The following is a 27,470-nucleotide window of genomic DNA, read 5'->3' as shown; positions in this document are numbered from 1 at the left end:
TGAATAAATAAATAAATAAATAAATAAATGAATGAATAAACATCGACGAGCTTGAAAATTCGATATTGATCGTCTTTAAAAAAAAAAAAAAGATATGTATGTATATACATACATACACGTATATAATATATAATATAATATATAATATAATATACAATAATATATAATATATAAACTGTATATATATATATATATATATATATATATATATATATACATTTACACATATATCGTTTTAATCGAAAATATTCTCTATTCGTGTTGGATCAAACGATTTTTGTTCCTTTGAAATTTCGTTCGTATCGTTAAATACTAGAGAGAGATATATGCATTACGTGACTATATTGAAACACCCTATATATATATATATAATGTCATCACTTTTACAACACGGAAAGGCAATGCGAATAAAGATGATGCGATTTCCTCATTTCCTTTGGAAACAAATTTACGACTGGTGCTTCGTGAGAAAAGCGTTCGTACTGTTAAAGTAGAAGCAGACATCTTCTTCCTCTTCTTTTCTTTTCTTTTCTTTTCTTTTCCTTATAATTTTTTTTTTCTATTTCTTCCATTTCCTTTCTTTGTATTCTATAAAAGAATCGATCACGGATTAGTAAGTTTTTTCTTTTTATCTTTTTTTTTTTTTCTTTTTTATGTCCCTCGAACGGAGATGATTCGATAACGTCGAAACGAGAAGACGAGAATAAGAATTGTTTTATTTCATAAAGTTAATTATGAAATTTCGATTGGAGACAGAGAAAATATAATAGTACATGAAGAGAATAATAAATAATGTTTCAAACCCACGGATGAATTTTAATTCTTAAATATTTCATGCAAATGTGTAAAGTATATAAGAAATTTAGGAACTATTTTGATAATTATTTTATATAGTTGTAGGGTAGGTTAAATGCGATCTATATAATTTTATTTATATAATTTTTCTTTTCTATTTCTTGTTTTCTTTTTTTTTTTCTTATATATTTATCTAAGATAACAAAAAATAACAAATGTTCTTATGTAATTTTATCATTTATTACATATATATATATATAATATATAATATCGTGATAAAAAAATGAACGTAAAATCGTTTATTAAACGTGCAATATACACACATATACGCATACATATACATATACATACACACAAAGCGCAGCTACTTTGATATTTATAAATTCGTCATCTTTTCAGTCTTTTGTCGAGGTCTATATTATATATTATATAAACTATGTACATAGATATGGTTATAAAGTCTTTGGATGAAAGTTTTGAGTAACCTACATATATACATATATCGAAAATTCAATCCGATAGAAATTTATACGAAAAGGAATAATTCATAATCGTTCTCTTTCTTGAAACGCGTTTGAAATGAATGAAAATTTAACACCCTATAATCCTCGCCCCTTTTTCCCCTGACTCCATCGACTTTTTTTTTGAACGAGAGACGTAAAAATATTTCGAACGAAAGTTACTTGTTTTCTCTCTTCCTTTTTCATTTTTTAGTTTACTAAAAGAAAGATTAAAAATAGATCTCTATTTAAACAAAAACAAAACAAAAAAAAGGACACATAGCTGGCCTTGAAAATTTTGATTAAATAAAAACAGTAAATACTGCTTTACTTGTCCTCTTTGATATCAAGGAATGTCCGTCAAATTAACATTTTTTACGGATGAAATCTTTTTATCGGAAGTATCGTGTTATCGAGATAAAGATTAATATTGATAGAAATATATTTTGAACGTATGATATGTTTAAAATGTTTTGAATATAACTTAGATTTAAAAGAGACATTAAAAGGATCGTATATGAAATTTGATAAATAATTTTATAGTGTAAAAATAGTGAAAATAAATTTTAAAAAATATATAAATAATAATAATAATATACATATAAAATTTATATCTACACACACTCACACATACACAAATATTATATATACTTGTATATATATATTTAATATATATATATCTTTAATATATAATATATATAATACATATAAATTTATATAATATAAAAATATTAATACAATATATATATATATGTGTATACATACACACCTATATTTTATGACTTCAAAGTTATATGGCTTTATACAGAATTAATTTTGAAGAGAGAGAGAGAATCGTTTGAGTTTGTCTTAACGTCTTCTCATCAATCAAAGACAGAAATATTGGTTATTCTCCTTCTAATGTATAATAGACTTATTAGATGATATACTCTCGAAAGGAAACGAAGCACCGCATTCGAAGCTTTTCGAAAAGTTTCACTGACGTTATTGACGGTATCTTGGATCTTTCGTTACTATTCAAGTACGAGGTATGTTATACCATTCACGAGTTTGACGTAGTACGAGTTATACAATCGGAAGTCAATAAAACGTTATGAAACAAGAGAGAAAGAGAGAGAGGGAGAGAAAGAGAGAGTAGGAATAATTAAAGTGAACGAAAAAAAGGATCAATGAGTACGTAGAAAAAAGACGATCTGATTAAAAACATAAGCGACTCTTTTTCTAATTTCATTTTTTTTTTTTCATTTTTCTTTTCCTTTCCTTTTTGTTTGATATTGTGTTTTTGAATTCTCCCTTTTTCCATTTTCTTTCATCTTTTTTTAATGTAATTAATATAAATAAATTTTTGTATTTTACGTAAATTTATGTTTATAAAATAGAAAAGAAATTTGTTTATATTGTTATTAATATTATTATGTGTATTAATAAATTATATGTATTTTCACGATAAGTAGGATAAACGATAAGCTATATAGTACATGCACACATATATGTATCCTTTTTTTTTTTTTTTTCGTTATTGACCAATCACGAAACGATTTAACAGTAAAAATAAGTACGTCAAATCTATCAAAACAGAACGAACGATCGAAAAAGCTTTTCTGGTACTCTCGAATCGCCACTTGGCGTATACTATTTTTTTACAAGCTCGATTTTTCGCATCTTTTATATGTATGTGCATTTTTCATTTATTCGTTTATTTATTTCATTTTATTTATTTATTTTTTTTTCGAAATCCTGATTTTTGTCGATTGATCCGTTTGATTGAATTAAACTTATTACGATGGATATATATAAAAAAGAAATTACGATACTATATATATGAACGTTATAAACGTATTAATAAAAAAAATTATTAGAAAAAACAAAAGAAATGTTATGCTCAAGATATCAAATATATTCTCGATAATCTAATTTAATCAAAGAATAGACAGAGACAGAGAAAGAGAAAGAAAGAGAAAGAGAGAGTCAAAGATATGTGTATGTAAAAAAAAATGTCAACTGATATGTATATGTAAAATAATATATCGAAACATATAAGAGAGAGAGAGAGAGAAAGAGAGAGAGAGAGAGAGAGAGAGAAAGAGAGAGAAAAGAAAGTTCAACTAATATGTATATGTAAGATAATATTTCGAAATATGTATGTGTGTATGAGAGAGAGAAAGAGAGGGAAAGAGAGAGAGAGAGAGAGTATCTCTAGCACCGCAAGCTCGAAACTTATCTAAAAAGACGAAGGAAGGGGTTGTGCTTGGTGCACGGGTTCGTTCTACGGCGCAAACTCGAGCTCGTCCTTGTTCCCTCCCACTCTGCTAAGGGGATAGAGGTGGAGCTCTGCCTACTACCCGCCAATACATGTCCCGGCTCTCGGTATACGTTTGCCGCGTTACCCCGTCGCTTCATCAGTCCTTTTACGTCCGAAAACGCGCGCGATCTACGCAACCCCGGTTCTCCTTCGGTGTGTGCGTTGCGTGCGTACGTGCGTGCGTACGTACGTGCGTGCGTGCGTGCGTGCGTGCGTGCGTGTGTGTGTTTGTGTGGGTGCGTGCGTGTGCGTGTGCGTGTGCGTGTGCGTGTGCGTGTCGTGCGCATTTCTTGCGTTTGTCGCGCGAACGCGCGCGTTACGTGTACGTGTACGTGTACGTGTACGTTTTTACATTTTACATACGTTTGTGCGTACACGTTTGTGTCTCTACGTACATTCGTGTGTGTGCGTGTGCGTGTGCGTATCTCTGTGCGTTTCGTATATATTCAGAATCAAAGAAAAGAGAAGGGAGAAAAGAAAAGAAAAGAAAAGAGAAGAAAGGAAGAAAGAAATCGAGAGAAATAACGAACGCAGTAAAGGAAGGAAGGAAGGAAGGAAGGAAGGAACAAGAAAGAAAGAAAAAAGAAAATTTACGCGTTAACCTATTTTCTTATCATCCGTCATCAGCCATCTTTCAAAAGTCACTAAACATATAAATCGAACGATATTTAAATCGCACAGGAAGAAAATAACAAAGTTGTTTTGTCGTTCGTCGATTGTGTTCGTTCGTTTGACCTTTACGCTATTTCGTAGTTTCGTCTTCTTTCGATTTTTTCTTTTTTCTCTCCGTTTTTCTTTTCTTTTTTTTTGGGGGATGAAGGGAGGGGTGCTTTGCGTTGACACGGCCAACGAGCGAGAAGGATAGGGAGGGTGCTTTGGTAGCGGGTTGGGTCAGTTTGGTGTTCCTAAATCAGAAAGACAGAAAGAAAAACAGGACGAACAAGCGAAAAAGAAAAGAAATAAACGAGTAAAGGAAAAGAAAGTGTTATGCGTTTAGAAAAAAAAGAGGAAAACTTATTTTGAATGGACGTTCAATCGATTAGCATATATATATATATATGTTCGTATTGAAATAAATTCATAATTAATAAAAGTCATAGAAAATTTGTAGTTTATAATATAAGAATTTAATTTTCTGTTGTTGTTAACGGTGTCGTGTTAATAGACGTTATAAATTCAATGGTTCCATTGATATCGATGGCATTGTTGTAATCGATGGTTATGATTTTTCAAAAAAATTCGTGTAATTTAAAAATTCATGATTCTTACGGGAATCCAAATCTCGGGTATCGTTCGTATTCGTCTTTGTCAGCGGGACAAAAAGGAGAGGGGGGTTAGTTGGGGTGGGTTTGGGCCGTGATGAAGTGAGGTGAGGTGAGGTGAAGGGTGGTGGATAGATGCGGGGTTGGAGGTGGGTTAAAAACGGAGACATGACTCGTAAACGGTAGTTTCGATCAATCGTTCGACGAGAAATTCTTTTTTTTTTTTACCAGACAAAGATCGACGTACGTACGTCCGTCAAAAAGAGATAACGCGTATCAATAAACTTCGGACAGAATTGCTGGTTACATAGATATTTGATAGGTAAAGTTATATCTGTTATTTCGAATAATTTTTTATTTTAAGTTTCTTAAAGTAGAGAAGAAAAATAATATAATATGATATGGTGTATATGATGGTGTTTGAGATTAATAAGTGGATGGGAGAAGGAGAAAATTGTTCGATATACAATTTTTGTCTTCTTTTCTTCTTCTCTTTATTTTTTTATTCCTTTCTTTTTTCTCCGACAGATCTTTTCTTTTTCTATCGTATAAAAATAAATGTATGTACGATGTACGTAGTATTTATTTTTACAAATTTATATTGGAAATGAAAAATAATTTCGTGGATGGAAAGTTATTTCGATTCTTTTTTTTCTTTTTTTTTTTTTTTTTATTCGGAATGCCGAATAAATTGGAAATTTGTGAAGAGCCATATTTGTATCATTGAAAAAATGTTATAGTAGAACGAATTTGCTTGCGTGTGTTTTCGAGAGATTGAAAGAGATTATCGTGGGTTATCTATATATATATATATATAAATACATATATATATATACACCTATATATATGTATCTATCTATATATATACTCATATATAACATATACATAAAACTGCTGGTATATAGGCCCAACGCGATGCTGCGACTACTATTCACATCGTTCCATTTTTTCCGGCATAACGAACAAGATCGATCTGGGACAATACGATAGGTCAACCGAAAAACCTCGGCGAAGCTGTCGTCGCCATCGTTGTTGAGTAGAACGTTAATCGAATATTTTTTATTTTTCCTTTTTATACTTTGTTTTTTTCTCCGTGTAAAATATAATGTGCGTGCGTGACGTTTATACGCGTGGTTTACATTTCATTTTTAATATTCCTTTTTTAAGAAGGAATTTGTTGATACGAAAATAATGAGAAAAAAGAAAAACGTGAGTGTTATATATGCCTACATTATATTTTATTAATATGTTATCGTATAGAAGTCTATTTTTTATTTTATTTCCTTGTCGAATTGTATAAATCGAGATAATTGTTGATTGTAGTAATTATAGAAAAGATTTTTTTTTTAAGACGATGAGATTTGTCTTTTTATACTTTTATATATATATATATGAGATCATTATTTATTATTAATTTATGATTATTGCGAAATAACACGGAAATGAAATTGTCCATGAATATTTTTATATATCAGATTTCATTCTTTTTCGAAACGATTTTTTGAGTTTAGATATGTTTCTTTTTTTAACATTGATTTTTTTATTTGTTTCATTTAAATAATAATATCGATGATCGTGACGATGATTATTTAATAGTAAAGAAATTCTTAAATAATAAGTAAAAACGCTCGTTAAAGGTTTAAGCTTTTTAATTATACTTTCTTAAATCTCTCTCTCTCTCTCCCTTTTTCTCTCTCTCCCTTTTTCTCTCTCTTTCTTTTTCTTCTGTGTCACGTTAAAAGTTTAAGTTTTTAAAATTATACTTTCTTAAACTCTCTCTCTCTCTCTTTCTTCCTTTCTTTTTCTTGTATATCATGTTAAAAGTTCATGTTTTTTTTAATTATACTTCCTTAAACTCTCTCTTTCTTTTTCTCGTATGTCACAGAAATAACAAGAACGCTTGTGTTATAAAGTGATTTGATAAGAAATTTACAAAAAAGAAAAAAAAAATGAATAGAAAAGAAAAGAAAAGAGAAAAAAGAAAATTCATTTATCATCAACGTACAGTTGAATTATTTATTTATTCGAATTATAATAATCCATTTATTAAAAATTTATTTTCATATCATAAGTTAATTGTAAATATAACATTCAAGAAAAAAAGAAGAAACATTTAATTATTATATGAACACAATATCAATAAGAATTCGTTTGCATAAATTAATCATAAGTTAAAATTTACTTATGATGCTATGAATTCAAAAATTTTTTAGTCTTAAATATTATGTGTTAATCAGGTTTTTAAATATATCTATGTTATTTCATTAAATATTTTTCGGATTGTATCTACTTACATCTCAATGCAATGAATTTGGATTAATAATTATAATAATTTTTTTCTATAAATGTTAACATATGTATGTGTGTGTGTATATATATGTGTATATATATATTAAATTAATTAATATATATATATATATTTCTTTATTTCATTTATTGCGTGTATAAATTGCATAAAAATTTATTATTTTATTTTTACTTTTATTTTTATTTTCTCTTAGAATACAAAATGAATAGATAGGCTAATTTCTTTCTTTTTTTTTTATACAAACAATTTATATATCCACTAATTTTTTATTATACGAATAAAATAAATCATTTTTCGTTTACGACTTTATAAAAGATATCATAATTTTCGTTTATAAGAAATAATTTCGAATATAATGAAATAACGTTGGACTTATTGTTCAAATTTTTGTGAAGTTCAGATCTCAGGATTCGAAGAACAAAAAGAGAGAAAGAGAACAAGAGAAAAAAGAGAGAGAGAGAGAGAGAGAGAATATTATTATAAATAATATTACAATCTTCGTTACGTTTTACGATTCACAAAAACCAAATAAAAAAGAAGAAAGAAGAAAGAAAATATACATTAACATACAATTCACAACAATTTCACGGGTTACGAGAGAAATTAAAAAAAGGGCTATAAAACTGACAATTTTATTACAAACGATGCAATAATAACTTTCATTTTACGAGGAATAAAAATCGAATTGAAAAAAATAAAACGAAAAAGAAGAAGAAGAAGAAGAAGAAGAAGAAAGGACGAATGAAAAAAAAAGAAAAAAACAGAAAAAAGAAATGAGAAAAGAAAAAAACAAAATTATTAATTAGATAGAAAGAAATGAAAAAAAAAAAAAACTCGTAAGAAAATCGATCTCTTAAAAAATATATCTAAGAGAAAGAGAAATATTGTAGTTGATCCATGAAACGTAACGGTATGATCTCTCTCTCTCTCTCTCTCTCCCTTTCTTTCTCTCTCTCTTTCCAGTCGCGGCTCTTTTGAGCGGTTTCAAGATCGCACGTGAAAGGCGAGTGGTACAATATACCGATCGATCGTTTAAAATTTCTGCCAGTCGACGTCGACCCGGTCGATCGACAGCACGTCTGCACGAACGCGCTCCGCATCGGCTGTCCGCATATCTTTCACGAAGAATCCCGACAATCGTACGTACGTACTATACGCGAAGCTTCTCGTTGAAGGGGAAAATAAAAGAATAAAACAACAACAAGGAGAAAAAAAGAAAAAAGAAAATAAAAGAGAAAGAAATTTATTCCAAAGAGTTAACGCGTTGATATTTTTACATGGAAAAAAAAAAAAAAAGAAAGATTGAAAATACATCAGGTTAGAATGTACTTAGAGTAGGAGAGGGGAGGGATAGAGATACGAAAGGAAGAAGACGGGGGAGGGTTTATAGTCAGTTTCAAGGCCAAATAAGAAAGGAGATCTAGAGAGGCTAACATCTTTGATCTCAAGCCAAATAGTTTTCATCTAAATTTTCACCGATAAATACGTTCGAAATTTATTTGCCTATAGGGAAGGAATTTGCTTTTTAATTTTTTATTTCTCATTCTTTATTATTATTCTTTGTTTTTCTATAATCGTTTGTTATAATTATTGTTATGTAATCGTTACGAATATATAAATATATTTATAATACATACATACACATACACGTATATATACGTATGTTAACAATATTATTTGTAAAGATTTTACATTTATATATATGTAGTATTATATACTATTCATTTTATTATCAATATTATTAATAGAAAAATTAATGATATTATTAAAATTATTATAATCTGTAACAATCTTCACAAATAATAATAATAATAATAATAATAAGAATAATAATAATAATATTTAAAAAAGCACATATACATACGTAAACACATAATAATTATTAATCAAAAAACTCACAAAATCTTTTTTAATAATATTAATTTTTCTCATTTTTGTGATAACAATCTTTTTCTTTCGTTTTAATAATAATAATAATAATAATAATAATAATAATAACAACAATTAAAAAAGATAATGACAAGCTATTATCATATATATTATTATGGAAAAGATCGATTACATCGAGGGACCCAATTTGTTGAAGGTGTCAATTTGTAATCCACGAATTTTAAATCGGATGTAAGTGTACGCGTGTGTGCAACGGTGTAAGTGTCTTTTCCTGTGTGTGTGTGTGTCTCTCTCTTTCTTTGTCTTTTTCTCTCTTTCTCTCTCTTTCTTTTTTTTTCTACCTCTTTCTTTTTCTCTCAGTGCACATGTGCCGTAGTCGTTACAACTTACAACACTACTTGTCATAGTATTTGGATGAGAAGAATACTTGGACGTTGGACGAATGAGAAACGACAAAATGGATACTAAAACTCTCCGAATCGTTTCTGGTCTTCTTTTTTGCATCTTTTTGGGCCCACATGTCGGTAAGTAACAAATAAATAAATCTTTTTTACTAACAATTAATCAAGCGAATAAAAGAAAAAAGTAAAAACAAGAAAACAAAATTAATATTTTATTGCAACTTATTGCAAATGTTTTGTTTATTTATTTAATGTAAATTGTGTGAGTCGAACGTTATTAGAGCTCGCAGAAAGTTTCTAATCTTTCTAGTTTCACAATTTTAAGAAGAAAGAATGAAAGAAAATATATTACACTTAATTCTTTGGAAAAAGAAGTAATTGGTTTTTTATAATCATTTAAAAAAACTTTTGACTCATTCTGTATGATAATATTTATTCTTGTGTCTATATATATATTTATATTAATTAATAAATTTATAAACTATTAATAATAAATTATAAATAGTATATATATTAAAATAATATTTAATATATATAGTAAACTTTCAATAGAAATATTTTGTAACAATTTATGTAGACAATACACACACACACACACACACACACAATTTATATATGTGTTTGCAATTAGACAGAAGGTTGCTTAGGTAAGGTGCTTAGATATAACAGAAACGAAAATCCTCTTAGAATGATTTCGTCCTAATTCTAATCCAAAGTTATTTTAACAGCTCCTTTGGTATTCTCGAATCACGTAGGTTGGGTCAGACCAGAAAAGAAGGTTTTCTCTCACAGGTCGGTAGGACGATCGTGGGAGTCACTTCTAATTTCGTTTAGCCGAAAATTCATCCGCTTATGTCAGCATTCCTTCATTATCCTCGTCCGATCGTCTGATTATGCTCCTAATTCAATGATTCACGTGTAAGATTCGACCTCCCACGATCATGTGATAGCGATGACAGTTACGTCATTAGTTACGTCGAGTCAAAGACTTATTCTTTTAAATGAGATTACAATTTACTCTTACGTATTCGATTATCATCGAAATTCTAAATTCTGAGATCATAATGAGAAATGATATTAACGTGTTACAAGATGATTTCTTGTACCTTTGAACGCCTGACTTTTTCCCTTTTTTTTCATTCTTTTATTATTTTTATTTATCCTTGTTTATTTGTCTCTTTATTCGTTTATTTTTCTTTATCAAAAAAAAAAAAAGAAAGTAGTTTAAAAAATACATTGCAAACAATTAAATATATCTAATCAATAATGCGAATTATTTCTAAAGAATGAAAGAAATAATGAAACTATAATAATTACATAGAAAAACAAAATATCCTAATCAATTAAATACCTGACCTACAATCCTATATACATACATACATACATACATACATATATATATATATATATATACATATATATATATAATTTTCTCTTTGAACAAATCGATATTAAATTCATAGATTATTCTAATTCAGAAATTATTAAATAAAAAATAAATAAATAAACGAATAAATGAATAAATAAAATTGATTAGTGCGGTAACCAATCGTTTTGACGTTAATTGCTTAGATTGTTGAGAACATTTGAAATAACGTCCGACTATAGCCGAGTATATAAACCTACGGTGTGTTGTAATTTGAAAAGTTTGAGCGATTTAGAGGGCAAATTGCTCGAGGAAAAGGAGGACGCGCGACACCCAGGGCCTTCCGAGTGGAAAGACGGCAGCAAATGCGTCGTCGTAATTGTATAATGGCCCTGGTGTGTTCGAGTTGAGATACGGAGCCCTGGCCTGCTTTTTGCTCGAGGACTTTCACTCAACCTCTCTCTCTCTCTCTCTCTCTCTCTCTCTCTTTTTTACACATACACGTATTGCAGGAACTTACGTACATACATACGTACATACACGTACATAACCGAGACACATAGATATTGTCTTCTTTACTCACTTTCCAACATCAGTGTTCAGTGTTCATATTAAATTTTCTTTCGACACTTTATCAAATTTGAATAAATTTATTCTAGATTCAGAAAATTTCGCGACGATGTTCTTTGAATTAAACAAAGCCATGAGAAAATATTAGATCAAGAATATAACTGTTTATACAGTTATGGCCGACGTAAAGTGTTACGAATTATTTTTCTTATGTTCGTTATTGAGAAAGATAATTAGGACATTCTGTATATATTATTTTCTTTCGACATTTTATTCAATTTGGATAAATCTATTCTAGATTCAGAAAATTTTGTGACGATGTACATCGAACAATTTTTAACGAATTCAACAAAGTAATAGAAAAATCTTTGATGAAGAATTTATAAATCATCGTGCATGTAACTTTTTATACAATAATAATCCATGTAAAATATTACGAGTTTTTTTCTCTTATATATGTATATAATTAAGAAAGATAATTATATAATAATGTTTTACATGGTACACCATGTACATGCTGTTTTCTTTACATACTTTCGAACGTGTGTTCGGTGTTAATATTAAATATCCTTTCGAGACTTTATCAAATTTGAATAAATTTATGTTAGATCAAAAAACGTTAAAGAAGAGAGACAATATTCCATATAAAGTGTTACAAACTATTTACATCAAAATACACATACACGTATAAGATTATAATACGTATACATTAATTGACAAAATAAGATAATCCCATTTAACATATAACAACCCTATATTTATTAACTAATTTAATATCAATCAGCTTTGTGCATCTGTTCTAAATTTGTATCTAAATTTATGTGTTTGTTTAATATTAATTTTTAATACACACACACACATATATATATTCTTTTTGAAATTTGAATAAATCCATGAAAGATTTAGTATCATAGTGGATTCCTCGAAAGATCTTTAACCCTTCTTTTAGAAACGTGATGCTGTATCCCTGTACCAAGGGTTTACAGATGATTGCACGCGCACATCATGTAGCTTCCAATAAAGCTTCGCTCGAGTGCTCGATCAGCACTCGACGAATCTCGAATCCAACAATAGCTTCGTGGTACGTCCATCTATCTGAAATAACCCATAAGGTCTCTGGAGCAAGTATATATATATATATATATATATATATATATATATATATATATATATGCGGGTGCTACTTCTTTGTATCTGCCTCTCTCTCTGTCTGTCTGTCTGTCTGTCTGTCTGTCTCTCTCTCTCTTTCTCTTATTTCTCTCTTTTCTCCCTTTTCTTTCTTCTATCGTTTCTTCAATCGCTGTTAGATGTACACATCCGGATATAAGTAGAAGAGTTTAGTATCTTCTTTCGAGAGATTCTGTACGATTCTGTATATATATGTATATGAATGTATGTATGTGTGTATGGGTTTTTTTTTATGTGTTTTACGTGTGAATTGTCTCAGTTTGATCCGAATGATTTTCATTAATCAAATATGTTTTTATTCATATATTTAAAATATTTGTCTGTGTCTTTTTTATTTATATTATTATATTTTGTTAGATACGATAGAGGAATTGTTAATGTTAAAAAAAGTGGATAAAGAAGAGAAAAACAATCGATTTTTAATCAAATTTTTGTCTTCGTTAATTCGTTTGATCTTGTATTAATAATTTCAATGATACATTCCTTTTTAATATATTGCACGTATGTATCTGTGTGTGTGTACGTTTTAAGAGAAATGTAGGAATAATTAATAATAATAAAAAAGGATTGATAATATTTTTCACTGAATATCATCTCTGGTATTTGTTTCATCTTCATTAACAATTTCAATATTTATATTTTAATCGTTTCGAGAGCTAACATGATAAAAGTTGCTAATAATAAAAATAGATTCAATTGAATCCATTCCAGAGAATTTTTTATTTATATATCATTACGCGTATTTGTTTATAAAATTTTCATTAAACATTTCAATATTTGCATGTTAATTAATTGAAGGAAATATACAAAATTATTACAATACGTGATAGGTCCTATGTATAGCATATTTTTTATTTTTATACACACACTTAATATGTTTTTTTATTTTATAGACAATCTTAATTCCGTGTGTTTGAAAACGTGTCGGAAGTGAAAATAAAATGAAAATTTTTCTGCAAATACTCGGTTAGTTTAATGTTAATGATTCCTACATACTCACCCTCGCTATATTCCCACCCTAAAACACACATTTGCAAATACTTCCATAAATACGAATGAAAGTAGTGTATCGTTATGCATAGTGTATCACTCGACAGTTATGATTGGCTCGTTGAATGCAAGTAATCTTCGAAACGTTTTCATTTCTTTTTCTTCTTCTTTTTCTTTCGTTTCTCTCTCTCTTTTCTTTCCTTTCTTATTTTTATATATACATAGATATATACATAGATAATAGATGCATACATTGATACATATATGAATACAGATACATACACATATATATATAGACACAGATATGTACATAATCTACATACATACATACATATAAACATAAATACATAAATACATACACATATCTATATAGATACAGATATATACATATATAGACACAGATATACATACACATATACAAGCATACATATTTTTTTGCGTTATTTGCTTTTTTTCCCACGGGATTACTTCCGGTTCGTCGAGTCCACCACGGACGAGTACACAGCACATCGGGTTCAATCCTCGAGCTTTTGTGTCAGATATTAAAGAGAGTAGGTACTTTCTCTCTCTCTCTCTCCCCGTATACACTACCACATTTAACATCGACTATTTGATACCAGTTACGTATGTTATAGATAGCGTACATAAATACATACATACATACATACATACATACATACATACATACATACATACATGCATACATACATACATAAATCTATAGATACATAGTAGTTGTACATGAGTTTGCGCATGCGCATTTATCTTCCTTCCTTCCTACGCGTATCTATTATACTTACTTACGTATACGTATATACGTATGTATATTTATCGGTCATATATGTAACGTACTATCTCTTTCTCTCTTTCTATCTTTATCCCTCCCCTTCTATCTCCCCCCCCCCCTCTCTCTCTCTTTATATATAGGTACGCGCTCGTGTACACGCATTCAGACATACATACGCACAACTTCACAATTCATACGTAAGTCGAGCTTGCACTACTCGGATTTTACCCTCGGAATATATATATATATATATATATATATATATATATATATATATACATACACGCACGCACATATATACATATATACGTATCGACGTAATCGTCCCTTCTTCTTTTTTTCTTTTTTTTTTTCCTTTTATTTTCCTTCTTTTTTTTTATCACCACCAGGGAACGTCAACCCCCTCTTACCCCTTCTTCTTACCACCCACTACCAACTACTAACCCTCCTCTCACCCCTCTTCGAAGCATCATCAAGCATATATCTAACTTCGCTTTGGATGACGTTGCAAACTTAAATCCCGTTAAAATCCCATACGTTATGGAGAAATATTGTATGGATATTTTATTTAATTTTTCTTCTCTTCTTTTTATTATTAATGTTATTGTTATTATTTTTGTTTATTTATTTATTTATTTATTTATTTATTTTTTCTTACGCCCATCCCCCAACTTTTTGCCGTTCTTCGTCTCGTTGATTATTTCGAACAAGTGGAAGAATTTTTTTTTAATTTTTATTCCCTTTCGTTCTTTTTTTTTTTTTTTTCTTTGACGATCTCTTCTTTCTCTATCGTCGTAACTCGAATAGTTCTTTTCTTCTTTCAATTAATTCTTTTCGAGAAACGTTGAGATCTTTCTTTTTTCTTTTTTCCTTTTCCTTTTGTTCTCTTTTTTACATTATCGTTTTTGTTCAAATATAATAAAAAATACTTTTTATCATGCGATTATGCGTGTGTATATTACGACGCAGAAGAAGTTATATTTTTAATTATATATTTCTTTTGAAACAAATACATTTTAATCAAATAAATAATTCTTTGATATACTAAAAGCAAAATTATAATTATTTGAAATTACATGGAATACTAAAGAACGTAATATAATTATTATACTTTGCGTTCCTAAGTATCGCGCTTATCGGGATGTTACCTTGACATAAAAAAAGGAAGAGAAAGAAAATAAAAAAAAAGAGAATCAAGAATAAAATGAAAGGAAGAAAAAAGGAAGAACAAATGCATAATCGTTAGGAACGATAAATCCTTGAAAATTTAACTTTACGTCATCCGGATGGCCCTGATCCAGATTACGTTCGATGTTGATACGATCATCCTGTCTCGTGTGTGAAATTCGATCGATTAGCAGGATACTAGACTGAGCTGTGTTTTATGTGTATGTAAACTAGAAATTTATTTCTAAGCTATCTGATCCATTCTATTAATTATGAATCACCTGTGATTTTTCTTTCATTCCAATTTTTTCTTTTTCTTTTCTTTTTTATTTATTTATTTTATCGTTTTATTTATGAACGGTAAAAGATATATAAAATAATTCTAATCATACATATATCTTTTTTATATAATATTATATAATATATAATAATAATTATAATAATAATAATAACAATAATAACATTATTTATTATTACTCAAGATTATTTATATATATATATATATATTTGTATATAAAAATAAATTTTATTTCTTTATTAAAATATTTATTAAAATACTCATTAAAATATAATATATTCAAATAGCAATATCAAGAATAATAATAAATTATATACTTATCAATAACAAAACAATTTCTTTTAGATACCTAATAGACAGAACGTATTATTGTTCTTTCTTTTTATATTTTTTTCTTAATTCTTTTTTTCCTTTTTCTTTCTCCCTTTGAGAAAAATAAGTTCGTCGATTCGTTTGTTAGAATAAAGAGAAATGTTTTAACATGGTAGATATTTATTTAAATATTTTGACGAAGAAGAAACAATTCCTTTACAAGGTCATTTCTTTTCTGGTTTCAAGATCGATCAGGAAGTATATATTATTTTTTTTTTATATAATAATGGGACCACGTATTTGCTTTTATTCTCGGGGAATGATAGTCGAGATCGTGATGTATTCAACGACCTTCGCTTGACCTTTGGCAAACAGATAATAAATAATTCTCGAAGGATAAATTATTGTAGTATCGTGAATGAACCGGATATCCGTCATGTCGAAACAACATTCGTTATTTTCGAGATCATAGTGTCCAGATAAATCATCAGTGAAAAGATTTACACATATTTGGATATTTTGAAAAAAGAAAAAAAGAAAAAAACGAAGATAATGATATAATGATCATTTCATTATATCAGAATCTAATTCGTCGAAATCTTGCTTGTGAATTTTTTGAAAAAACAATTTTTCCTATAATCCCATCGAGAGATCTTATTTTTGTTCTTCTATTTTCTTTTTTTTTGTTTATTTGCAATAAACAATGCTGTGATGAAATCAAAAGATACACCACGGTTGGGACATCCCTAGAGAAAAAGGAAGAATCTCTTTTTTAAAAATAGTCATTAAAAATAAAAATTTATCGGGGTTAAATTTTAACATTAAAAGGAAAAAATTTGTACCTCGTTAAATTGTTGCATATAAAATTAAATTAAAGTTACTATTTAACACACACACACACACACACACAAACACATTTATTTATTAATTTACTTTTGAATATATGCGTGTGTCTATTGATATTCTTTTTTCTTTTAATTTTTTACATATTCCTTCTCCATCAATTTCGTATAAAATTAAAGTAAGAACTTTAGAAACGTCGATAATAATAATCAATAATCACGAAGACGATTAAAGTGGGGTGGTCCATGTCTCTACCTACTTGTGCGTTGGACGCAATATCGGTTTTAGGTGGGGGCGGAGGAAGGTGGTCTACTCCAAGTAATTGGAGTCACTAGCACTGGTATACATTTAATATCGTGTAGGGGTACTTGTTGCTTTTGGGTCGACAGATGTGCGACTCCCAATGGACTGGTATAGGCTCACCAGGATGAGAATCGTTGCGTGAGACCACCACCGATGATCAGATCCCTGAACTCGAAGGTTTCTACACGTTAATCCACGTGAACAAGCAACTTTCGCATTTGTTAAGGGGTTGAGAGCGTCGGTCGATTGAGTGGGGGTGGGTGAAAGAGAGAGAGAGAGAGAGAGAGAGAGAGAGAGAGAGAGAGAGAGAGAGAGAGAGAGAGAGAGAGAAAAGAAAGTTTCTTTTTCAAGCTTCGATACCGCAAACGATATATACGTCGGTATATTTTCATTGAATTTTTGTAGCCTGATTAAAAAAAAGAAAGAAAAAAGAATCGACAATATTTTTCTTTTTTTTTTTTTTTTTATGATATCATCGGGGAGAACGAAACAGTCTTTACAAAAATATTTCAAAATATTTTTATACGATCTTTTTTTACTTTTTTTTTTCTTTCGTTTTTTCTCTCTCATATTATTGCGAACAACGAAACGGTTTTTATAAAATATTTTTTGTTTTTTTTTTTTTTGTATTTTATTTTATGTATATACATTTTTCTTTTATCGATAATGAAAAAACGATTTCTTTTCGTGCGTAATAATCGAAATGTATTACAGTTATTTCTTTTTATACGGATAAGGGGAGAGATTACGAATGTGGAAATTTTTATTTTGGAAAGGTGCTACGTGGGAGGAAAGGGGTATATAATAAAAGTGTATGAATAGAATCGATATATGTTTTGTTATTGTTACATTAAAAAGATCCGATTGTTTCTAAACAAAGAAACTCGGTTATCGATTATTATAACATATTATAACAATGAAATTTTGTTTCCTTTTCATTATCAGAAATGAAAATCATTCTATCATTGTCATCGAATTTTTCATTTAATTTTGTAACGTGATTAAAAAAAAAAAGAAAGAGAGAATACATGATTTTTTTTTTTATCATGAACAACCAAGCAATCTTAACAAGAAAATATTTCAAAATACTCGTATAAGAATATTATATTAGATTATTATATAAGAATTTAATATTATATTAGAACATTACATTAGAATATTATTATATTATATGATATAGTGTCAATTAATTATTCAAATTATTTTTTACTTTACAATCTTAATCTTATTATCACATATATTATCACATATACGTTAGCATAAAAATTATCACGATAAAATGCAAAATTAGTTGGACGCGATTAAAAGTAAATCAATTAACAAGTAGATAAATCATTTAACAATCGATCGAGTAGATAGATCAGAACGATAACCTTCGATTATTCGAAGATCGTAGATATTATCATTTACTATCGATCTTTGATCCAGCCAAGTCTTACCCTTATCTCACTTCACCCTCATACCACCCCACTATTCATGACAACGTTTTATACGTTTTACGAGATACCGAGAATACTAATCTCCGTTAAGTTCATCGATTCGTGTCTATGCCATTTAAACGCATATCGGTTCCTTGTAATCCATTGAGACGATCGAATCGTTTACAATCTTTCTCTTTATCTCTCTCTCTCTCTCTCTTTTTCTTTCTATCTCTATCTCTATCTCTATCTCTCTCTACATTTTCCTTTCTTCTTTCTCTCTCTGTCTTCATATTGAGGACGAAAGGGTCATGGCATAGAGAAAGAAAGAAAGAAAGAAAGAAAGAAAGAAAGAAAGAAAGAAAGGAAGAAAGAAAAAAAAAGAAAGAGATCTCTCTGTTCTGGATCTTGAAATTGTATCGTATCGTGCCTTTGCCTATATCTTTTCGAACAAAGTGAAATGAAGGCCGTCGAGGGTGAATCAAAAGAACAGAAAGAAAGAAAGAGAGAAAGAGAGAGGGAGAATGGGGTTGGGAGAAGAAGAGGGAGTATCAGGGAAACAATTTAACTAATGGAAGAGTATTGCCCGTAGAAATCTACGATCTCCAGCGATTCCTTTGTAAGTTATCATCCACATCTTTACGTTCTTCGACGGCAGCATCCTACTACAGATTGTCTTCTGAATTCCCTTAGCTGAATCTTTAACATGATCTTTCAAAAGGATCTACCTTGACTGCGAAACGGAGTGGGGATAGAGAGAGAGAGAGAGAGAGAGAGAGAGAGAGAGAGAGAGAGAGAGAGAGAATAAAATAAAATAAAAGGAAAATTCTTTTACGACGATGAGATTTTTCGTATCGTTTTTATTATTAAATGAACTTCTTGTTCTTTTTCGTTTTGTTTTGTTTCTTTTTTGGAATATTTTCTTTGTTTTTTTTTTTATTCTTTTTTCGTTTGTTGTTTTTGATCGGATAACAAAGTGGCATAGATAGTGCAATGTTGGTAGATTTTTAAAATGTTACAGGTTGTTTCGAAGAATTTGTCATGATATATATATATATTTTTGTGTTTATTTTTTGTAATATGTTTTGTATTCTTTAAACATTTCTTTTTTCTGTCAAATCAGAATTGTTTTTCATAATAATCGTTTAATCGCAATCGAACGTTTTTTCCTTTTTTTAACAGATAATAGAATTGTTTGTAGATAAGGAAAGTTATTGTCAAATATTGAATAGAAAATAAACGAAGCAACAGTGTTTGATATGGTTGATGATATGGGGTGGGATAAGAACGGTCGATAATGACATCATGCTGAACATTTGTCATCCGCCCACCTAATACGCGTTATATACACTCGCACCCCGTGAAGACGCATAAACGATACTCGTTTTCCGTATAATTGCCAACGGGGGAGTTTTTCGGAATATATGATAGTATTAATTTGTTACCATAGCTCTCGTTATGGTAACCTAATTGTCGTTATTTTCTTCTTTTTTTTTTTTCTTTACAAATCATAATTTCTTTTTAGAGATTTAAAAAGAACAGTCTACTAATTTTTCGTAAAACTAAAAAATAATTTTACATATATAATATAGTAAAAAAAGAAAGAAAAAGAAAAGAAGAGAAAAGAAAAGATTAAAGAACGAACTTGAAATTTAAAACAAATGTTACATCTTTCTTTTCTTTATTTATAATTTTGTAGTCAATCTCGTGGATTCTTTCAAATTATTTGATACTAAAGGAAGTATTAATTAGATACCTCTATTCAATCGGGACAATTTTAACGATCACATATTCGTATTCCTTGATATATATATAAAAGGAAATAAATAAATAACAAACGAAAAATTCTAATTAAACGAACAAAAATTGCACGTTTTTTTCTACTTTCCTATATACTTCGAAACGTATGAAAACGTACCATTATCATCATCGTCGTTATCGTTATTATAAAGAAAAAAAGAAAAATGGCAGAGATATATTATTATTATCATTATTATACAAGTGTGATTTATTAGATATTGATACGATTCGTTGATTTGTTATCGGACCGCCCTTAATGCAATATCATTATCGTTCTTGTCGGCTATGTATGCGACACAAATGCAACTTCGCTTCAACACACCCTCCTATTCCCCCATTACCCCCATGTCTCCCTCCATCACCATTTCTCGTGTAGTCCGATTCCCTCGCTTTCGACGCTTTGCTTCCCATGAAATTCTTGTTACGGTGAATCTGCCACGAACGGGACATATAGAAGCAAGCGTTTCACCCCTCGTCGTTTCCCCCTCATTCCAATCGATATGCGACGACACCCCCATAGGGAGACATTCATATCGCAGTGGAACTCAAACACGAACCAGAGACACACACGGTATGTAATATAGCTTTTCACCCCGTATATACCCTTCTTCTCACACCATCTCTTCTTTCTCTCCTCTCACCCTTCTCTTCACCATACTCTTGTCCACCAGTTTCCACCCCTTTATCCCCGTTTCACCTCGTATCCATCCACTCGCTCACGGTCCATTTACATCTCCGTTTATGTCCATACTGGGATATTTGTCCATATAAAGAAATAAAAAAAGAAATAAGAAAAATAAAAAGAAACTCTAAATCCGCGACAAATTTTGATATTTTGATATTTACTTATTTGGTCTTTATAGTTTTTCGACTTTTATCGGTCATTTTTATTTCTGTCTCTTTGTTTTCTTTAATTCTTTTTTTTTTTTTATCTTGAAAATTATTTTTTGAACGTCAGATGATATTGAAAACGAATCACGGAGTGTCTAATTACGCGTACGAACTTTGAATTTCATCATATAATTTTATTTTTGACGATCGAACAAATACAAGAATGAATCTCGATTCGGAATTTAACGATAAGAATTATATTTAATTATAGAGATTATATATCATTACAATTAATTAAATGTAAATATTTGTAGATTATTGATACACGTTCGTTTAATATATTTTCAAATCTTTTCAATCGCATTTATTATTACTATTATTATTTTTTTTGTTTTCAATAGTCTTTGCTTGTTTTTTACTTTCCTAATTTAATGCAAGTCAATTTAAAATAAAAATTGATTACATCAATTTATAATTTGTTCGGACGGATATTTTCAATTAACGCAAGAGATGCAATGGATGTATTTTAATAACTCCTTTGTCCCCGAACCCTATGTTCTCTATTGGTACGATTAAGAGACCCCCTTTTTCGATATTATCTGCAAGATATTTCGTACTTCATTCATAAGAGAAGTGAGAGTTAAGAGGAGCAGGATAGGGTGAATAGCTGGAGGGGGTTAGTAGTTTATATTATTTGATTAATACTCTTGGGACAGAGAGAATATTTTTCAAGTAAAATTTAATATATATATATATATATACACTTTTTTTTATTTCATATGAATACACACGTATATGCATTATATTTATTTTTTTTTAAATATGTAATTGCATTTCGCTTTATCTATTTATTCATTTAATTATTTTTTTTCTTTTTTTTTCTTTTTGTTTATACGTTTCGTTTTTATGCAATTTCTTATTTATTTGAAATGTATAACGTCAAAAGATCGTATTCCTTTTTTTATTTTGTTTTTTTTTCAAACGACTATATTTTATATTCTACATTTTAATTTTTAAGAGTCTTACGTAAAGATCATATAGATTGAAATAGAACATTAGTTATATATATTCTATTTATACAATTTGAAAAATTGTACTTTCGTTTTACGTATGATATTGAAATTTTATATTCACATATCTATATCTGTGTATATATATATATATATATATATATATATATATATATTTATTTATATAAATTTCATTTTAAAAATATTCGTCCCAAGTAATAAAGCAAAATTATGAGAAGAAAAAAAGTTAAAAGAACAAAATCAATTTCTTCTTTCCCGTACCATCCACATATATTTTCTATTCTCTCGTCTCGAAGAAAAAAAGAAAAAAGAAAAAGCAGAAGAAGAAGATGAAGAAGAAGAAGAAGAAGAAGAAGAACAAAAGAAAAGGAAAACGAAAAGGACGAAAGAAGAAAAAGAAAAAGAAAAAGAAAAAGAAAAAGAAAAAGAAGTATCTCCCCAAGAAGATCTCGGTCTCACGAATCGTGTTATCAAACACACGTACACACACATACACGCATATACCCACGTACACGCACATATACGTACAGGCGCATTCGCGACCACTTTTCCACTTTCCATCCAATACAGATTCGATTTCCATGAGATTCAATAACTCGAGCTAGTCGAAGGATAAGATACATCACAGTGTCAATTTTACCGATCTCTATCTATCTCTTTTTATCTCTCTATCCATCTCTCCCTATCTCTGTCTATCCCTCTCTCTATCTCTCTATCTTTCTATCTCTCTTTCTACAGTACCATTGTTTATTCGTCTGATGGACACGATAGGATGAACTTGTACGAAATAGAAAAGTTGTCTAGGAAGTTGACATGGACGTCCCTTTAAATAAGATGTCGTAGAAACATAGGAAGTATATCTGGCCTTGGTCGGCACGTCGAAGCATACAGACAGTTCGATATTGCAAAGGGCGTCGAGAGAGGGAGAGTGGGAGGGAGGGAGGGAGGGAGGGAGGTTGGTCTTAATGCATTTGGTGTGGTAGCACTAGTACGCATCAGCAAGCACCCTTTCTGCAAGCTCAGCTCGTACTCTCTCTCTCTCTCTCTCTCTCTCACTCTCTCTCTTTGTTTCCACTCTACCTTCCAAATACATTTACACGCATACAAACACACGTACACATACACACACACAGACACATATACAGATACATATATATACAATCTAGTCCTCGTCCTTTTCTCTATAGTTGCGTCCCTCACCTCCTTCTACTCCACCCTCACTTTCTCTTTCCGCCTTCTCATCTCACCCCCATCCCCTCGTTTCTCCCCATTTGCCTCACTCACTCTCCCCCCCCCTCTCTCTCTCTCTCTCTCTCAAGAGAGAGAGAGAGAGTATAATGGCTCTAAAACGAAGCAAGCAACCCCCTTGGCTTTAATCTCTTAACGGGCAAACGACAAAAAATATCATTCATATTCCTCATCGACGGAATCGGACGAAAACGAGAACAAGTCTCCGGTACGGATCAATTAACAGATTGCCTTGTTTCTATCTAGACTATTCGAGAATCATGGAGTCGATTTTTTCGATCGATGAATGTCGATTGATTAACTGTACGAAGATGATTTGTTCTGCTTTTTTTTTTTTGTATTCTTTCTTTCTTTCATTCTTTTTTCCTTTTGTCGTTGTTTCTGTTGTTTTGTTTTGTATTGTTTGTTTGTTCCTATCGATTTATTTGCTTTCTTTGTCCTTTTTCTTTTTTGCATTTTGCATTTCGTTTTTTGTTATATTTCTTTTGGGAAGTCGTTTAGGGAGATATTTTTGGAAAAGTTTAAGTAAAGAATGATATTCTTTATTTGTTTAGGAGTTAGTGTTATTTAGGTAGAACTATGATTGAATACTTTTACAATGATTGAATAATTTAATCGTTCGGTAGATTATCGATTTAGAACGTATTTTGAAGTGATTTCGAAGAGATTAGAGTGTTTAGATTGATATTACATATGTGTATTTAATTGGTGTCGAATAGTGAATTAGTATTAGTGAATTGCTATCATTATTAATATTATTACAATAAAGAGAGAAAAGAAAGACAAATAGAAGAATTATAAAAAAAGAAAAAGAAAATATATTAAAAAAAAGAGATAAATAGTAAACAGATAATATAGATACCTAATCAAATAAAGATGATTAAACTATTTAGAATACTTCTTTGACGTAGATAAAAACCATAATCATACCCTTCGCTATCTGTTGGAGTATTAATTTCTATTTTCATGGAAAAAAAAAAAGAAGAAGAAAGAAACAAGAACATAAAAAATAAAAGAAAAAAACGTAAAGAATAAATAGAAAGAAAAAAAAATAAATAAATAGCAAATAGATTTCTAATAAATATCATCATAAAGGTATAGTAACTCCCTATCACTATATCCCACATTCGTTAGCATCGAATATGCTCTAACTCGTCGAGTTCGCGCGTTGCCAACTAACTTCTATCGCAGATCCCTTGTTACGTTACTTTCGAATTCTCACTTCTCCTGAAGAGGATAGCAGCTACATAGCTCGGAAGCACTTAGAAAATCGATAAGCCCTGGCTCTGGCTCACTTGATCCGCCGTTGGCTGGTGCCAGGCCATATCTTGATTAAAATCAGTGCCACCAGTTCTCTCTCTCACTCTCTCTCTCTCTCTCTTTCTCTCTCTTTCTATCTACCTACGTACCTATCTACCTACACCTATCTATCTATCTATCTCTTTTCTTTCTTCACCCCTTACCCAGCAATTCCACCCCTCCATGGACCCGACGAATCCGGTTAACGTCTCGTTAACGTCTTAAGTCACCAGCAACCTCCAACTTCTTCCTTCTTCTCTCTCTCTCTCTCTCTCTTTATCTATCTATCTATCTATCTCCCTTTCTCTCTCTTATTTTCAAGACAATGGAATCGAGTTTACTCCAAAGTATTTGTATTCATGACGACAACGACAACGACGACGACGACGACGAGAAGAAGGACAATGAATAAAAAAAAAAAAGGAAAAAGAAAAGAAAATGACGAAGGACGTACGTTCCTTCTTTTTTTTCCCTTTTTTCTTCCCTTTCTTTCTTTCTTTTCTTTTTTTTTCACTAACCACCCCCCTCCGTCCCCTCTTTGTTCCTCTTTTCCAATTCGAATGCAACGGCATATCGAACTCTATCCAGAGATTATTTTCTTCGAACGAAGATCCTCTTCTTCCTCGTTATCGAGTCGAAACGACCGATATCACGAACGTAATCGTCGTAAGTGAAAGTGAAATCGATCGGACTAACTATTCGTACTAGTATTCGTTCTCGTACTAGTACGAAACGATTCGTTTAAATGCAAAACTCGTTATCCATTCTACGTCGTCGTCATCGTCGTCTATTCTCTCGTTTTTTTGTTCCTTTTTTTTTTTTTTTTAATTTTTTTCTATGCTTTTTTTTTCTCTGCGGAAGGAAATTCAAAGAATTTTCACCGAAATCGAGAGAGTATATATATATATATATTTACTATAGCTTTATATATTTACTATTATTATATTTATATATTTACTACTATATATATTTACTATTACTAGAACGTCGTTTATATAATTAAATTAATATTATTTTTATACGACAATGTTCGAAATGTTTGTGTATAACAAAAAAAAAAAAAGAAAGAAAGAAAGAAAGAAAAGGAAAAGAAAGGAAAGTATGATGTAATCAAGGATCAATCCTTAGAAAGAAATAAAGAATAAAGGAAAGAAAAATAATTGAACGAATTTTTCACACTTCGTTTTGGAAGATAATTGAAAAGAATTTTGAACGGATCGTTTCGAAAAATAATTATAAATACGTAAGATAATCGAAAGATCTTCGATAATGTAATATTAAATTTTATTTCAATTTTGTTTTTCTCTTTAACTTTATTAGAATTTTATTTGAACTCTTCTACGCCTTCTCTCCCCTTTCTTTTTTCTTTTCCAATATTAATTATATTACATCGAAGCAAGACAAAATATCAACCCGTTATATCTCTTTAAGAAGAGACTGATCAATGAAATGATTATATATCCTATCGATTGATTTTTCCCAAGAAAGCAAAAAAAAAGGAGGGAGAAAAAGAAACAGAACATAGAAAAGGAAAGAAGAAAAAAAGGAAGAAGTTGGAATATAAATAAAAATCGATTGCGAATAATTATTTGGAATATATCAGACAATGCAGATTGTTAATAATATATTTCCCATGTGAGCGTTTTAATTAACGCCTTGGGTTATACTATATTTGAGAAATGATATCCTGAATCACATACACACAGCCACACACATATAGAATTGTGTATGTACATCTATGTACGTATTAGTTTGAAAAGCACACGTCAAATCGGCTGAATCAACGTACACCCCCGATACCACGTTGATAGAAGTTTTCGACACCATTGTACGTTCGCAATATGCTTTGTGCCAAGAAGCCTGGAGGCTAACCTAAACCCCACAGTACCCCATAAAAAGAGAGAAAAAGAGAAAGAGAGAGAGAGAGAGAGAGAGAGAGAGAATCTCTCTAGCTAACATAAGATCCTCCTGTGTCGAGGGATCTATTCGTAAGGACCTATGCGCAATTCGAAGACTCATCGACGTATAAGGGGCCATCAGAAAGAGAGGAGTATAGGAGGTAGATAGACAGATAGAGAGAGATAGACAGATAGATAGATAGATAGAGAGAGAGAGAGAGAGGAAGAGAGAGAGAGAGAGAGAGAGAGAAGAAAAACGGCTGCTGTTTACTCTGCTCAAATGTTGACCAAGCTCCCTCCTGCACTCTAGGACCATATCCTGCTTTCAGACGAACCTCTCAGAATCTGCAGGGTGCTTTGATCGAAACTCTGGGAAGACGTCCATCATGAATAACGTCGATGTTACTCGAGAAGTATCGCGAATTTAATAGGTCATAATCAGAGTGATTAGAAAGAAATTAATGTATATATGTAATTTGATGATATTTACTTGGTAGAAAATCTATTATTGTACGTGTGATTGAATTATATTGCTAAAAGAGATTTGTATAATTGCAAACTCTAGGATGAAAATCATTGTTAGAATAATATATATATATATGTATATAATAACAATGAATAGAACGATAGAATAAATAATAAGATTTGTATAGCATTGAAGAG

General features: G+C 30.1%; 1 protein-coding gene across 26 annotated transcripts in view; it reads left to right on the top strand.

Annotated features, from left to right (window-relative positions):
- The window catches only part of LOC127068313 (protein Skeletor, isoforms B/C), an 84,768-nt gene that overhangs the window by 18,077 nt on the left and 39,221 nt on the right, over positions 1 to 27,470 (top strand). For 3 of the 26 annotated variants that reach the window (XM_051004317.1, XM_051004319.1, XM_051004318.1), the window contains exon 2: positions 9,465 to 9,581. In XM_051004317.1, coding sequence (XP_050860274.1) covers positions 9,500 to 9,581 — 82 coding nt within the window. In that variant the 5' untranslated portion in view covers positions 9,465 to 9,499. Of the gene's footprint in view, positions 1 to 3,396; positions 4,238 to 4,955; positions 5,009 to 5,090; positions 5,182 to 8,130; positions 8,311 to 9,180; positions 9,315 to 9,417; positions 9,582 to 27,470 lie in introns of those variants that run through there. The other 23 variants (XM_051004312.1, XM_051004311.1, XM_051004309.1 and 20 more) reach the window with 23 other exon arrangements.

The sequence above is a fragment of the Vespula vulgaris genome, chromosome 13, assembly GCF_905475345.1.
Source record: "Vespula vulgaris chromosome 13, iyVesVulg1.1, whole genome shotgun sequence".
Lineage (NCBI taxonomy): Eukaryota > Metazoa > Arthropoda > Insecta > Hymenoptera > Vespidae > Vespula > Vespula vulgaris.
This window is presented reverse-complemented; position numbering and strand designations above follow the sequence as displayed.